This window comes from Rhinolophus ferrumequinum, chromosome 24 (assembly GCF_004115265.2).
Source record: "Rhinolophus ferrumequinum isolate MPI-CBG mRhiFer1 chromosome 24, mRhiFer1_v1.p, whole genome shotgun sequence".
NCBI lineage: Eukaryota > Metazoa > Chordata > Mammalia > Chiroptera > Rhinolophidae > Rhinolophus > Rhinolophus ferrumequinum.
Genome location: NC_046307.1, coordinates 41,262,488 through 41,278,162, shown reverse-complemented (window position 1 = coordinate 41,278,162; position 15,675 = coordinate 41,262,488). Strand labels below are relative to the sequence as shown.

General features: G+C 52.5%; 1 protein-coding gene across 2 annotated transcripts; it reads right to left on the bottom strand.

Annotated features, from left to right (window-relative positions):
- Positions 1-842: 842 nt before the first annotated feature.
- ZNF853 (zinc finger protein 853) lies at positions 843-7,620 on the bottom strand. Of its 2 annotated transcripts, XM_033095672.1 has the most exons (4): positions 7,306-7,403; positions 6,963-7,064; positions 6,395-6,517; positions 843-3,992 (listed from the first exon to the last, which is right to left on the bottom strand). In XM_033095672.1, the coding sequence occupies exons 3-4, from the start codon at positions 6,477-6,479 to the stop codon at positions 2,161-2,163; spliced, it is 1,917 nt and encodes a 638-aa protein (XP_032951563.1). In that variant the 5' UTR covers positions 6,480-6,517; positions 6,963-7,064; positions 7,306-7,403; the 3' UTR covers positions 843-2,160. The 2 variants fall into 2 exon arrangements, with proteins under 2 accessions (XP_032951563.1, XP_032951564.1); XM_033095673.1 differs by lacking the exon at positions 6,963-7,064 and having other exon boundaries at positions 7,306-7,620.
- Between the last annotated feature and the right edge of the window lie 8,055 nt (positions 7,621-15,675).

The following is a 15,675-nucleotide window of genomic DNA, read 5'->3' as shown; positions in this document are numbered from 1 at the left end:
GGCTCCTGAGCCGACCTTGAAGCTAGGATTCGTGCGGGAGTGGCTTAGGAAGGCCATGCTCCCAGGGGCGTCAGAGTACAGGAAGTGCACAGGAGAGGCGAGGAAGCAAAGTAAGGGTGCAGTCTCAAGCAAATTCCTGCAAAGGGGCCTCGATGGGGTCCCATAGCAAATGCTAGGGTGTGAGTCATGCCTCCAAGCTCATGGCTGGAATCGGGAGAGCTTGGCTTGCAGCCTCCTCCCACACCTGTCTCTCATGGGATAAGGACCACCCTGGAGGGGGCAATTCTCAGGTACATCCAGCTTTCTGCACAAGTGGATCAACGGGCTTCAGCAGCCCCAGGGGCATCCAGAAAAGAAGAGTTGAGGGTGTGGACTGTTGGAAGCAAAAGCTGGACGATAGAGGAACACAAGAATGGTAAAAAGGGATCTGAGAGTGTCCAGCGGGTTGAGTCTTAGGACCAAGGACACTCAGGGCTAGAAGGGGCCTCAGGCCTCACGACTCCCCTCCAAGTGACCATCGACAATGGCACACTTGCCACTATCCCAGCATTCCACTGTACCGTTGGACTAGATTGATTCAAAGCCTGTCCTTAGGAGATGCCAAAACTGGCCTCTTCAGGCATCTACCTGTGGTCCCCAGCCCTCCCAGGAGGGTTTTACTGAACAGGCCCGTCTCCAGCCCAGCCAAGGGTCTCAGGCTCGAAGGAAGGGTCCGGTGAGGAGCACTGGGTACGGACCTGAATACAAGTTCCTTGCTTCTAGAGCAACCGAGAAAACGTTCCCTAGAAATGAAGCCTCACAAAGTGCAGTGGTGAAAGCAGACAAGACAATGTATTTCTTCGTGTAAGTTTATTTCTCATTTTTTGTTTCTCACTTACCAACACATTTGTGAAATGTAGCAGGCTGTGTTAGTTAAGGAGAAGCAGGGAGGAAAGGGAGGGCCAGGACCTAAGCCACGCACGCACGTGGGAAGTCAGGAGCAGGAAGCGCGTGGGGGGCCGAGATGGTGGGCAGCTCCTCCACCTTCCTGCCTTCCCACAGGCCTCGGAGATCCCCAGATGATTTTGTGAATGTAAAGAGCATTTCTGATGTGTCCGATCCTCATACCCAACCTTCTCCCTCTGACCCCTAGTGATGAGGCAGGGTCTGCTCAGGCCAGGCTCCCTGTACAGCCCAGCTCAGGGGAACCCTGCCTGCCCCTGGGTGTCAAGGTCCCAATCCCATAGCCTGTCGCTGGGCAAGCACCTAAGAAGCCAAAAGCTGGAGGATCTCAGGGAAAAGGGGGTATCACAGAGTTCTTTCCAGCAGTGACCACTGCCTTGGAACCTGGACAGTTCTCCCAGAATGCCCTCTGCTTTAGCCACAGGCTGCTGGTCACCAGAGCAGGAGGGGACCCCTGCAGGCACGGGATCATGGCAGCAGAGGCCTAGGGCCTGCCTCCCACGCTTGTTGGGACCCTGGGTGGCCCTGGAGGGAAGGTTTAACCTTTGGCCCAGAGCAGGACTGCCTGGCATTTGCACACTGACCCAGTGGACATTCTGACCCTGTGTTTATGAACACAAACATTTTAATCAGGATTATATCCGCCCTGATGAATTTTCATTCAAGGAAGTATTTTCAGGGCAAATGCATTGAAGACAAGTTAATGCCTTGATCAGTTTTTTACATAGTGCAGATAAGTTGCCTATTCTCCCATTTTTTTCCTTGAAATAATTTTCACCAGGATCAAATCCTTTTTGTGTGCGTTTTACCAGGAATATTTGATTCCCTGGTTGGTGTTTGATCCGTGTCCAATGTCAGCAACTGTCCCATCTGTCTTTGGAAGTTTTCTCCTGTGACTCTCATTTCTACTAGGCCCAATATCCCCCGGGGGGGTGAGGCGCTTTGGCAGACTTGTCCCCAGTCGGTACCTGATTAACAAACCTGTACCATGTGCTGTTTGTTCTGATGTGCAACATCTGTGCTGTTTCAGCCACACCGGCTTTCCTCTCCAGGGGTGTTTCTGAGGATGGCTGTCCTACTCGGCCGGTGATCTGGAAGAAAGACGGACTTTGCCCAGCGACTTTCGAGGATGTCCCAGGTCACTGAGCGGGACCGGTTCAGCAGGCGCAGTGTCGTTGGGAGGAGCTGGCCGCCTTCCCGACCTCAGTCCCTTCCCTGTCACAGAACCTTGTCGCCGGCTGCCTGATCGGTGCGCGGTGGCCCACCCGTGGTGGCACGCGATCCGCGGAGCAGACCCAGCCCCCGGGAGCGGCCGGCGCCGTGCAGCTGGCGCTCGTGACGGCGGATCTGCACCTTGTGCCGGAAGCGCTCGCCGCAGTCCTCGCAGACGTAGGGCCGCTCGCCTGAGTGCGTGCGCCGGTGGCGCAGCAGGTTGGACGAGACGCTGAAGCGCTTGCCGCAGTCACCGCAGGCGTAGGGCCGCTCGCCCGTGTGCGTGCGCTGGTGCTGTACGAGCGCCGAGCTCTCGCTGAAGCGCTTGGCGCAGTAAGAGCAGGCGTAGGGCTTCTCGCCCGTGTGGATGCGCTGGTGCGTCACCAAGTTCGAGTGCTGCGAGAAGCCCTTGCCGCACTCCCCGCAGCGGTGCGGCCGCTCGCCCGTGTGCGTGGCCTGGTGCCGCACCAGGTCCGTGCTGCGGCTGAAGCCCTTGCCGCACTCCCCACAGATGGTCGGCCGGTCCCGGGCGCGCCGCCGCCGCCTCTGCCGGGCCGGCGTCAGGGCTGCGCTGCCCGCAGGGCCCGAGATGGGCACCACCGCCGGCGTGGCCACGGCTGGCAGCACCATGAGCTCCTGCAGCACCACGTAGCCCGGGGGGGCCACCACGACCGCGGCCCCAGGTCCGGAAGCCCCGCCGCCCCCCGCTGCGGGCACCAGCTCCAGCTGCAGCTCCGGCTGCACGGGGGTCAGCTCCAGCTGCACCTCCTGCTGCTGGGCCCCTAGCTCCACTGGGGTCAGCTCTAGCTGCACCTCCTGCTGCTCCTCCAGCTGCTGCTGCTCCAGCTGTTGCTGCTGCTGCTCCAGCTGCTGCTCCAGCTGCTGTAGCTGCTCCTGCAGTTTGAGCTGCAGCTGCCGCTGTTCCTGTTGTCTCTCCAGCTCCTGCTGCCGCTCCAGCTCCTGCCGCTGCTGCTCCAGTTCCTGCTCCGGCCCCAGGTCCACTGGCATGAGCTCCAACTCCACCTCTTCCTCCTCCTCTGGCTCCAGTGGATGGGGCTGCAGCTGCTGCTGCTGCTGCTGTAACTGTTGCTGCTGCAACAGCTGCTGCTGCTGCAACAGCTGCTGCTGCTGTAACTGTTGCTGCTGCTGCAAAAGCTGCTGCTGCTGTAACTGTTGCTGCTGCTGCAGCAACAGCTGCTGCTGTAATTGTTCCTGCTGCTGTAATTGCTGCTGCTGCAAGTGTTCCTGCTGTAATAAAGGTTTTTGCTGCTGCAGCTGTTCCTGCTGCTGTAATTGTTCTTGCTTCTGCTGCTCCTGCTGCTGCTGCTGTAACAACGGTTTCTGCTGTTGCAACTGCTGCTGTTGTTGTAGCAGCTGCTGTGGTTGGAACTGTCCCTGCTGTTGCTTCAGTTGCTCATGTTGCAGGGGTTGAGCTTTTTCCTGTAGTTCCTGCTGTTGCTGCAGCAGCTCTTGCTCTTGCACTTGCTGCTCTTGTGACTGTCCGTGCTGTGGCACCAGCAACAGATGTGGCTTCAGTTGCTCATGTTGCAGGGGTTGGGGTTTTTCCTGTAGTTCCTGCTGTTGTTGAGGCAGCTGTTCTTGCATATCCTGCTGCTGCTGCTGCTGCTGCGATTCGGGCTGATGTCCTGATAGCTGGTTTTGTGCTTGCTGCCCTTGTAGCCCCCGCTGCTGTTCTAACTGTTTCAACCCCTGCTGTCCCAGCTGGGCTTCCTCAGCGGTCTCACTGGCCCCCATCAGGGCTGAGATTGCTGGCCGTAGTGGGCTGCTCCTCTCCTGAGCCTCTTCTTCCTCCTGACTCTCACTCCCACCGCTGCCACCTGTAGTAGAAATGGCAGGAAGCCAGGAGAGAGAGATCTACAGGCAACTGTCTGGTCCAGACCCCTAGGACCTCCGTACTTACCCTGCCCCATGTACAGCCACTCTAGGATACACAATTGAGCTCTCAGCAGGGACCCAAAAGCAGTGGATCAAGGACAATCGCAACACGGCAAAGACTGAAATACCCAGAGGTGTGGGGTTGGCTTAGAAATGTTGCCGAATGACTGCTGGTCATGTCACTCTGGACCCCCAGCTCCCTGGCCCCTCCTCTGGGCCAACCCCTACAGAGGCTCCATGTTGAGAGCTTGGCAGTGACACCAACGTGGGCTCCCCAATACCATTCCCTGAGAAGCCCTTTGTGCCTAATCCCCATCCAGTGGAAATCAGTGAACCAACCAGCCAAGCCACAAGCCCATGCTGCACTCTGACCTCAGTTACGGTCACACCTGAAAAATGAAACTCGCTTTCTCTGTAAAGAGTAATGAATTTCTGTAAAGCTGCCTGGAAGTGTTACCACAAACGGTTCCTAAAAGTCCCCCGAATGTCAGAGAGTACACAGGTTTCCAGTGGGAAGCCCTCAGTTCAGAGGACTCTCTTCTGGTCCTAATTCTACCAGTTAGCAGCTGTGCATCCTGCTGCAGGCTCACAGCCCTGCTTGTCTATAAAACAGCTTAATGGTACCCACTGCCAGCTTCATGAGTGAGGCAGAAAGGGCCCTGGCACATCCCCTAGAACCTGGTAGATGCCTGAAAAAATCCATCTCCCTGTGGGTTAGGAATTCGTTTGCAAACTAACAAACAGTTTGGAAATGCCAAGGATGCAACTAGCTCCACCAGAAATAGCCTAAAGACAGGAAGTGTTTGAGATTGTTATTCTAGAATGGAAAGGACTAACTCACAGCCCCAAGTCAACAGGGTGACTGGCCAATTACTTCACCTCTTGGAACCTGAGCCTCCCCATTTGCCAAGGGACACTGGGAGCACTGGAAGGGGTCAAGGTACGGTCCCAGCATTGTGCAGGCACACAGTAAACCCTGGAAAGCAGGAGCCACTCCGTGGCTTCGTTTCATCTCCACCATATCGCCACGCGAGGTCTCCTTTTAAGCGTTGCTACTGGATTAGCAGAAACTCTGAGACGTGTTCTCCATTCCCAAGCCTGATTTCAACGTCTCCTTCCTACAGCACCATGTTTTCAGTTTTGTAATGGAAAGCAGAGGTTTGATTTATAAAATTTTGCTTTCTGGCCACTTTCCTACTATATTGATTTTTTTAAAAACCAAAGGATCTCTACATGTAAATAATTTCCTGTTAGAAAACTATTCTTAATAAACGTTGCTTGGGCTAAGGGATAGGTGAATGCATTCTTCATCTACACTCACACCAGCTGGGAGAATACCGGTGGTGAGTGGAGACTGCCATGGACATCTGTGCCCCCAGCAGATCCAAAGTTGCAGACACCCTTCTTCCGCCACCTCTGGGAGCGGCAGGGCCACATCCCGCCTGTGTGAATCCTCAGTGTTGGGCCGTATGGCCATTCTGGACTTCTTGTGGCAGCAGTGTCACCATTTCTAACAATGATGGTTTGATAAACATATAGTTAAGTTTCATCTGATGTGTGTACCTTCACACGATGTTTGTCAGTTAAGCATTTAAGCCAGAAGAGTCCTCATTTAGTCCACACATCTCTGTCTGACCCCTCCAATTCCCTCAGTCCTTTTCATGCTCTGTTCAACCCTGCACCACCCTTCACTCCACATAATCAAAGCACAGCACAGAATTGGCTCCCAGAAACGCAACCACAATAGAAAGTTTGCCCAGCGTGGGTCCTAGAGGGGGAGGGAGTTCTGGAAGTTTCTGAAGGGTTACATGTGCCTCTGAGCAAAAGGGGAGAAAGACTGCTGGGAGCGGAAGTCAAGGAAAAGTGGACAAAGCCAGAGGCCACAGAGCAATGACTGAGGCACGAGGCGCAGAGGGAGAGAGCCCCTCAGTCCCTGAATTCAATCTGGGAACTTGAGTCTGGAGCCAGAGACAGGTGGGAGGAAGGTGGAGGCCACCTGACAAGTGGGGAAACAGCAGCAGGTCCCAGCCAGCACCTATCTGGGGTCAGGGGCATAGGCTAAGAACACCTGCACCACCGGGGAGCCCCTCCCCCGCTAGACCATAGCCTGCAGGGCTGCCTCACAAACTCCTGTGCTGGTGTGAGCGGGTGCAACCTGCCATCCATACGCAAAACTGCCAGGAGGGTACCTTCCAGACAGCAAGCCACCTGCCACTCTTCGGGCCCCTCTGTCAGCCCCCTCTCTCAGCCCTGGCAGTCCTGAGGCTGTGTCAAAGGATCCTTGCTGGGGGCCTGAGAACTAGCTCCTGGTTTATGAGGTCAGAGCCCCCCCCCAGCCCCTTACCTGAGAGGGTGTCAGGCCCTGGGCCCCCATCTTCAAGACACCGAAGCTCCAGCACGAAGGTCTCGGTTGCTGGCCCCAGTTCCATCCTGACGGTCAGACCAAGATCCCAGTGAGCTGACTTTGCTGAGAGGAAGGAAGGAAGCTGTTCAGATGGGCAGTAGTGCTAAGCCCCCAGCCCAAGACACTGGCTGCCAGAGAACCCCCAAATCTGCCTTGGGCCCTGGAGCAGGCAGCTCCACACCTGCTGGAAAGGATAGGGCAGTGCACAGCTGGGAAAGTGAGGAGGGAGGGCAGCCTGGAGGCTCAGCTCCCAGGCTCATTCCCCAGCAGACAGGGTCCTTTCCCTCCTGACTTTTGGCAGGGCCCTCAGTCAGCCCCATGTCTAGGGCCAGCCCTGCAGCTGCTCTTCACTGAGACGACAGTGGGAAATCAGACCGTCACTAGGATGGGCAGCTGAGTCCCAGAAGGGACACCTGGGAAGTTTGCAGAAAAGAGAGAGACTTGTCCATCTCATGTTCCCCTGCCCGTTCAAAGCACTGACAAGTCTGTTCACTCCCTGGTCTCCTACCTCCCAGACTGAGTGTTTGCCCAGCTTTCCCAGGCCACAGGTTCCAGGCCACGTGTGTCCAGGTGCCAGCTCAGCTCCGTGGGGAGACAGGCTTCCAGAGTCCTACAACCCATGGAAACGGCCAGCTGCCCGCCTGGCCCTGAGCCCAGGTGCTCCTGAGGTCTGGACCTTCCCCGCCTCTCCCTGGGTCCCCCCTGACCCCTGCAAAGGTGGCCACACATCCAGTCCTCCCTCCTTTCCTAACAGGATGACTCCAGGGTCCTCTAGCCTTTCAGAACCCAGTCCAAAACCTCCTTAGAGAAGCATCTTGGGTTGGCCCAACTCTCCTAGCACTGGGCCTCACCTGGTACAGCATTTCCCGCTCCTCTCGGCGGCCTCTGCCCTAGGGGAGGTGTGGTCAGCAGCGGCTGGAAGGTGAAGGCCAAAGCCCTCAGCCAGCTTCTTCCTGAGGCGCCTCCATCCAGAAAGAGCCGGGTTGGCGCTTGGCCACCCGGACGCCTTTCTGGGCACTCGAGAGGGTCTGTGCTGTCAGGGCTGCCGAGGTCACCCTGGGCCAAAAGAGGGGACAGAGCTGAATTCAAGAGCAGAAGTTGGTGCCGGCCTCCTACGTCGGGGCTGGGGAGGTGGGGGCGAGAAGGAGGCAGAGCCCGGATCCAGCGCCGGATTCAGAGCTGGCCTGACAGGGCTATCGCGGGCGCCTTGGGCTTCGGGACGGACCAGGCGGGGTGGCCCGGGCTGAGGTTGGCAGGGGCCCGGGAAACACCGGTTTGGGCTCAGCCTGCGGCAACCCGGGTCCGGCCGGGGTCCGCTGGTGGCCACAGGTGCCTGGAGCCCGCGGGCCGCGGGCGGGGGGCGGGCGGCACGGCCGGGTGGCGGTCCCCGTTCGCTCGCCCGCCCGCCCGAGCGTGCGTCCGGCCGGCCTGCGTCCGTGCGGGCAGCGGCCGGGCCGGGGTGGGGGCGGCGGGGGCCGGCACAGGAAGTCCCCCTGGCATCCGCATCCTGTCCCCCTCCCGCCGCCCGCGCGCCCCCGCGCCAGGGCCCGGGCCCCGCCGCTGCAGCCGCCGCCGCCGCTCTAGGCAGCCGTGAGCTCGGTGGGCTTAACCCTTCCCGGCCCGGCTGCTCGCCGGAGTGGGGGGCAGGAGGGGGGCGGCGAGGAGGAGACCCTGCTGTGCGGAGAGCAACGCACTCTGTCGCATCGCCGGGTGAGCGCGTCTGCGCTGGGCTCGGTGACCATTGCTGCACCGATGTAGGGGGAGGCTCCCAGCCTCAGGGCGCCCATGGCCCCGGTACAAATTGTGGTCAATTAGCTCTCAATTAGATGACACTCAGTTAATAGGGTGGCCCCATCCTGGGCTGCGCAGGCTCTGAAGGAGCCTCCCTGCTCCACGCCACGGACCCCTCCTCCTGGACCCTGGGCTGGCGAGGGCAGGCCTGCAGGGCAGGGAGTTTGTGCCAGCCCGGGCAGTGGGCTGGAGCGCTAAAGGACCAGATGGGGCCAGAGGCCACCCTCTTAACTGGAGAGCTGAGCTCATCCCTTTCCGGAGCTTCTGCAGCCTTCCTCTGTGCACAAGACCGGTGGTCAGGCCCCCTCCGCCGCCCTCTCCCTCTGTCCTCCCCAGGCCCCTCGCCCTGGATGCGCCAAGCTGGTTCCCGTCTGCGTCGGGGTGTCCTCCTCAGGGAGGCCTTACCTGACCACCCCAGTATCCCATCACTTTGCGGTACTGCCTCAAGCTGACCTCTCTAATCCGGAGTTCACTTTAAATCGGGTACTCAGATTCTTTTGAAAAACCCAAAAATCTGGCATGGAGAGCTGTTCCTGGAGTGGAATGTGGGAATGCCCCACTGGGGGGTGAGGGGGGAAGAGCCCTCATGTGGTCACAGCGCCCTCCCCTCCTTATTGTTTCCATGCCCACATGTGGCCCCCTTGTTCCACTTTTTCACTTCCTGGCCCACAGGCACTGGAGCTTGGGGCTTTGCACTCTGTGGTGTCTTCACCCCCACACTAGGTGTTCCGCAGGGCAGAGGGCCACATCTGCCTCATGGGGAGGGGGGCAGGAGAACAAGTGCAGCCGCAAGAACCTAGTTTTGGAGGCAGACTAATCTGGGTTCACAGGGGCTTCTTTCATCCAGGTATCTTGAGGCGAATGATTACCTTCCCTCTGTGGAATGGGGACAGCACCCTGCTAGCCAGGAGCTTAAGGATACGTGAGCACCTGCCTCCCTCACATGGCAGCTATGTACCTTCCCCTCCCTGGGAGGCTCGCGCCTCCTCCTGCCTCCTGGGAGACCCCATGCCCACAGGACCCAGAGAATCCACCCCTCCTTGAGTCTTTCACCTCTCCCCCGGCCTGCATTTGCTAATCCTCAGGGCTCTCCCATTTTAAACCTGCAAGCCCCTCTCTCTCCTGCCCTTGTGGCCACACTTCCTGGAAAGAGGCCCCATCGTAGTTCTGTCCATATCCTCATCTGCCTATCTTTCCCCCTCTCCAACCTGACCTCCGCCCAATCACTCCACACAGACAACTCCCTTTAATGTCACCAGTGACCTCCGTGTCACTAAATCTGTCTTTATTCCACTCTAGGCAGCATCAGACACTTCTCTGGTGGCTGCCAAGAGAGAATAGTCTCTGTTCCCCCTCCCTCTCCCTCTCCATCAGCCTCCTCTCTGACTCCTTTCCAGGCTCTCCTTCCTTCACCAGGCTCATCACTTGCCTTTCCATGATGCAAACCTGGGGTAAGGACCTGGGATAAGGTGTCTTCCCAAATCTACTGTTTTTCCCCTAAGAGTATTTCTCCTGCCCATACCTGAACAACTAACTCCAACAACAGCCAGCCTCTCTCCTTCTCCTCCTCCTTTTCCCTTTAATTTTCTTTCTTCTTTTTTTTTTTTAAGGATTTTTATTGGGGAAGGGGAACAGGACTTTATTGGGAAACAGTGTGTACTTCCAGGCCTTTTTTCCAAGTCAAGTTGTAGTCCTTTCAATCTTAATTGTGGAGGGTGCCATTCAGCTTCAAGTTGTCCTTTCAGTCTTAGTTGTGGAGGGCGCAGCTCAGCTCCAGAAACAGTTGCCGTTTTCCAGTTGCAGGGGGCACAGCCCACCATCCCTTGCGGGACTTGAGGAGTTGAACCAGCAACCCTGTGGTTGAGAGCCCACTGGCCCATGTGGGAATCGAACCGGCAGCCTTCGGAGTTAGGAGCACGGAGCTCTAACCACCTGAGCCACCGGGCCGGCCCCCTTTAAGGTTTTTCATGGTAACACGTACCTAGTGGAATAAGTCCAGTAGTTAGTTCTACACAGCTTTAGCACTTCGGGAGTCCACTCCCATTTCTTCTCATAATTCTTGCCACACTTCTAAATTGCACACTTACGATGCTATGACTTGATTTTCTTTGTGGATTTTCTTTGCTATGACTTGATTTTCTTTGTGGACAGTAGCTATTGACATCCCATCTGAAAGATGCAGTTTGGAACTTCAGGAATGAAGAAAGAGCAACAGAAATTATAAATATATGAATACATGTCATAGACAATTTTTCTCCTCACAAGTTCTTTAAAATATGTTTAATGTTGAAGGTAAAAATTATAACATTAGTGAGGTTTTCTGTGCATGAGATGTAATAATATGACAACAGTAACATACAAGGGGGAGGATAAAAGTTGTAAGGCTTGTATACTTTACTTGAAGTGTTAAAATATTAACTCACTAAAAAGAAAAGAAGGACTGGATTTTGGGTGGGCAGAAACAATACAGATCCATCATAACTAGAATATACTGTGGTTTATCCTTTCTTTACACAGCTGAGATCATAATATACACATGGACTCACATCAGCTTTCTCTTTAAATATGTTGGACATCTTTCCACATAGGACAAATATCTACTTAATTGGAAAAAACTCTCCCCAGCCTCCAACTGCAAGGATATACCTTAGTTTATTTAGCCTGGGCCTTACTGATGGCCACCTAAGCTTTCTCATCTTTTTGCTACTGCAAACATACTTGTACCTAAAACTTAACGTAACTGAGAGCTCTTCTTTGAGATCTGGCCCTACCACACTTGCTGGTCGAAGGATATATATTTTTAAATTTTGCTAGCTACTGGCCTGATGCAGTTGTACTAATTTAAATCACCACCACCCAAGAATAAAAGTGCCTGTTTCCCGAACACTCTGCTGTTTCAGGGAGACTTTTAGTGCCAAATTTCAGAAACACCCAATTAAAACTGGCTTAAAAGAGGAAAACAGTATTATCTCACCTAACAAGAGCTGCAATGGTAGGGAGTTCTGGGCTTGGTTAAAGACCTAAGGACATATCAATGACCAGCTTCCCAAGAGGACTGCCAGATGCTCAGCCTCAGAAAAGAGAAGCCATATCCTCCACGACAATGTCCAATACCACGTCTCCCTGCTTCTGGTCCTTTTGGAGCTAGACATCTTTCTAGGAAGCCATCTTCAGACTTACCCCCACCCTGGCCAGAATCACACCTCCTGCCCATTACGGAACCAAATTCTGACCACAGGAGTGGAAGGACATGCTGGTTTGGACCAATCATAATTCACTCCTATGAATTATGATGAACCCGGCTCCCCAGAGCAGGTGCCTGTCAAGTGTTTGCCCCAAAGGAGGTTCTTGATCAAGAAGGAGATGGCTGGCGGGTAAGAGATGGCCAGTAATTCTGCAACACACACTTGCTAACAACACTTTTTTCTGCCAATGTGGGAGGCAAAATTGCTTTACTTCTTTAGTTTTAAAAATTCTTGGTGATGTTGAACATCTAAGTTGAAGAGGACACCTAGGTTTAACTAAAATAGTGCATTTTAAAGTAGCTAGTAGATTTCTGTGTAGTTACACTAGCAACTCAGATACCAAGTTATTATAATTTCGTATCAGTTTGCTTTGTTTCTGACTTAACTAACATTCACATGGTCCCAAAGTCAAAAGTAGAAAACAAGGTACGTTTGGCAGTCTTGTTTCCATTCTGGTCACTTCACCCTGCTCCTCCTCCCTCCCCCCGGGCCATTGTTTTATTAGTTTTTCCTTTATCCTTCATTTCTACTCATATTTACCCCACCTCCTTTCTTATGCAAAAGGTAGCACACCATAAACACTTTTCTGGGTCTTCCTTTTTTCTTTTTACTTAATAAATCCTAGCAATCACTCCACAGCATGATATAGATCTTTTTTAACAGTAGCTTAGTACTCTACCGTGTGGATAAAACAGGGTGATAGACTTATGGGAAAATTTTGATCTTTTGCTACTATCCACAATGCTGCAAATCCTCATGCGTATGTTATTTTGTATTTTTGCCATTGGATCTAGAAGTAGGTCCTAGGGAAAGGGCAAATGTATTGGTAATTTTGCTAAGTGCTGCCACATTTCTCTCCAAAGGGGTTGCACCATTCTGCAACTTCTGAACCTGTTTCTGCTGTCAGTCGCCTCTGCTCATCCCCACTCATGTCACCTTATGCATTTTTCACTGTGTACTGGTCGCTATTTTGAACAATCGTCTGTGGGAATTCTGAGGCCTGGGACAAATGCTTTCCCTCCAGAGGGTGTGCATTTGCTCCTCCAGGCACCGGGGAGGACTACAAGTCTAGGGACCCCCACGAACTGAAGTCCCAGCAGGAGGTGCCCTGCAGTACTCGTGCTGTCACCCGATGAGGACCTGCCCGGACCTCACTTCTCAGGAATGACTTTCGTTTTTCCCATGCTCTGCACAGTGCTGGAGGACCTTCCGGCACTGTCTTCTGTTCTTACTGAGGGTGTAGCCCTTGGGGCTCCAGCAAAATGGAGAGAGGACCTCTTAGTGGACCCCCACCTTGACCCTGAATCCCTAGGGCCCTCAGGGCAAAAGTACCTTTGTGCACCTCACCTGCCTCCAGGTCGCTGCTTCCCCAGCATCTGACCTGGAAGTTTTTTACACCTGTTGGTTCTTCGATACTTCAGGATAGTCTTGTGTTTTATCCAGCATTTTCAGTTAAAGCAGCAGGATGGCTCTGAAAAATCTGGCCCATTGCTACCAGAAATAGAAGTTCTAAAATGCACTTTTAAAAAGCTAACTTTTAATTAAACAAGTAACACATGAGTACACCTTTATAAAAAAGTAAAACACATGCAATAGTGGCTAGTCTATATGCCCAAAGGGGGCTTCTCTTATTTACAGCAGCCAAGGGGTAATTCAAGTCCTGTAGCCTTTCATTATGACTCAGAATGGACTTTAAAAATTTAAAAACAAAACCGATACTTGAACACTATACAGCAAGGCAAGTTCTCTTTTGGCCATTACCCCATTTCCAGTACCCTCGCCAGAGGTCTCCACTCTTTTCAGATTGGTGTACATCCTTTTTATCACGTGTATACACACATCCGTATACCTGTGGGAACGTTGTAGTGCCATCCTGGTTTTTTTTAACATACATCACTACACGCTTCATAATACTATGCAAGTTTTCACTTAGCAATATTTCTGGAGGATCTTCCCATGTCCAAGGGGCAAAAACAGGAAGCCCCTAGGTCAAATCTGGTTAAGGAACATGATAAGGTTAGCCCAAGCAGTGTTGGGATTGTTTCTTTGGGGGGCATGTTTCATTAAGGTATAGTTGCATATGGAAAAGTACACAGCAGTGTACCACTTGATGAATTTACACAAACAGCACCTAACAAGCCTCTTCGAATCATTACCAATTCTCCACCACCATCTCAACTTGTAACACCATCGTTTCCAAATGAGGTTTTAAATTAAGAAAATACAGCAAAAAAATATACTTCCATTTTCTCTTGAAAACTCAGAAGCCCTGGCAACATTCCTCTTGGTCCAAGTACCCAGGCATGGCAATCTCAGGTCAGCGCCAGGTGCCCTCTGGTTTGGCAGGGTGCCCAGGTCCCCGAGGTCTAATTCTGGAAGCTTCACCCATTGACATGAATGCCCTGGTCTCTGGCGATGTCTGAGTTTACAACATATAATTGGCCAATCCTCTACTGATGGCTAGTCAAGCTGTTTCTGGATTTTCTTATTAAAAAAATACTGCACCCAGTGTTTCCATATAGATTGTGTGTGTGTGTGTGTGTGTCCAAGAGAATCGAAAACATGTCCACAGAAAGCCTTGTGCACAAATGTTTATATCAGCAAGGCTCATCAGAGCCAAAGGGGTTCAAATGTACATCTACTAAAGAAGAGATAAATTAAATGTGGTCCATCCACACAGTGGAATATTATTTGCCCATAAAAAATAACAAAGTAGTGGCCCCTGCTACAGTATGAACCTTGAACAGGAAGCTCAGTGAAATAGGCCAGTCACAAAAGAGGGCATAGCATCTGATTCTATCTATATGAAATGCCCAGAACAGGCAAATTCAGAGAGAAAGACCAGCGGTTGCCAGGGGCTTGGGGGAGAGGGAGTGACCGTTAACGGCCGTGGGGTTTCTTTGTGGGATGATGAGATGTTCTGAAACAGACAGTGGTGATGGCTGGACAACTCAGTAAATACACAGAAAGTGAACTACACACTTTCAATGAGTGAAGTGGGTATGTGAATTGTCCCTCCGCTTTCGAGGATTCCCAAGTGTGGATCGAAAATACTGTTTTCGATCCTCCATTGGGTGAATCCGCAGATGTGAAACCCTCAGATCCTAGGGTTTATGCCTTTTCTATAAGGGACCTGAGCATCCTTGGGCTTGGGGGGTCCTGGAACCAATCCCCACAGACACAGGATGACTGTACTTAACAATCCTGCCGTGAGCACCTTCAACATCCCTTTGGGTTTCTGTAGTTGCTGGGTCACAGTCGTTTTACCTTTTCATTTCTACAGCGTCTAAATGACTTTCCTCGCCCACAGTGCAGTGCGATCAGTTTCCTCACACCTTCAGCTATATTTTCCAGTCTGCCAATCGGACGGGTAAGTGCAAAAATGGCAGCTCATTTTCATTTCTATTTCCCTTTTACCAGTTTTAGAATTGTTTCATGTTTATTGACCATTTGTCTTTTCCCTTCTATGAAATTTCTGTTTATGTCCTTCACCCATTTTTTTATTGGAACATCTTTTGATTAATCTGTAGTTTTTAATACATTCTGTACATACACTTTGCTTTATACTCTGAAAATATTTTCTCGTAACATTTAGGAAGTGTCTGGCACACATTCACTTATCAGGAGGGACATTTTTAATAGACTGACTTAATTGCACACAAACTGCTAAAAATGCCACCAAAGAAAGTCTGTGGCTCTAGTGGCTCTATTTCCTGGAACTATCTGGTGGAGGCTGCCTTCTGAAATAGCGCCGTGCTCAGAGACCCTCTCTAACCACGGAAGTGAAGTGATGGAAAAGGGCTGCTCTTCCATCCTTTTCAGAAACACTGGGTACCAGAGTCACATACCAAGAGCCAGCCAAGAGCTCATCTCATTAGCTTCATGGATGCATCTCATCAAGAGATGGGAGCAGGCATTTTACGTCAGTTCCTAATCTGACATCAGCAGATTTATACATCAATAGGGATAATGAAAGCAAACTCAAAGAAAAGGACATTTCCTTTCTAGTTCACGGCTCTCAAAAGCAATCTGAAAACAGATTACAGATAGGCTTCACGTGTAGGCCCGTCCCTACATGGCAGCTGTGGCTGTGGGAAGCTGGCTGAGTAGCCCGCAGCCCTGACAAAGGCAAGTGCTCAAGGGCCTGGCCAACTAAGGCTAGCCCTTCCTTCCAGTGTACCTGCA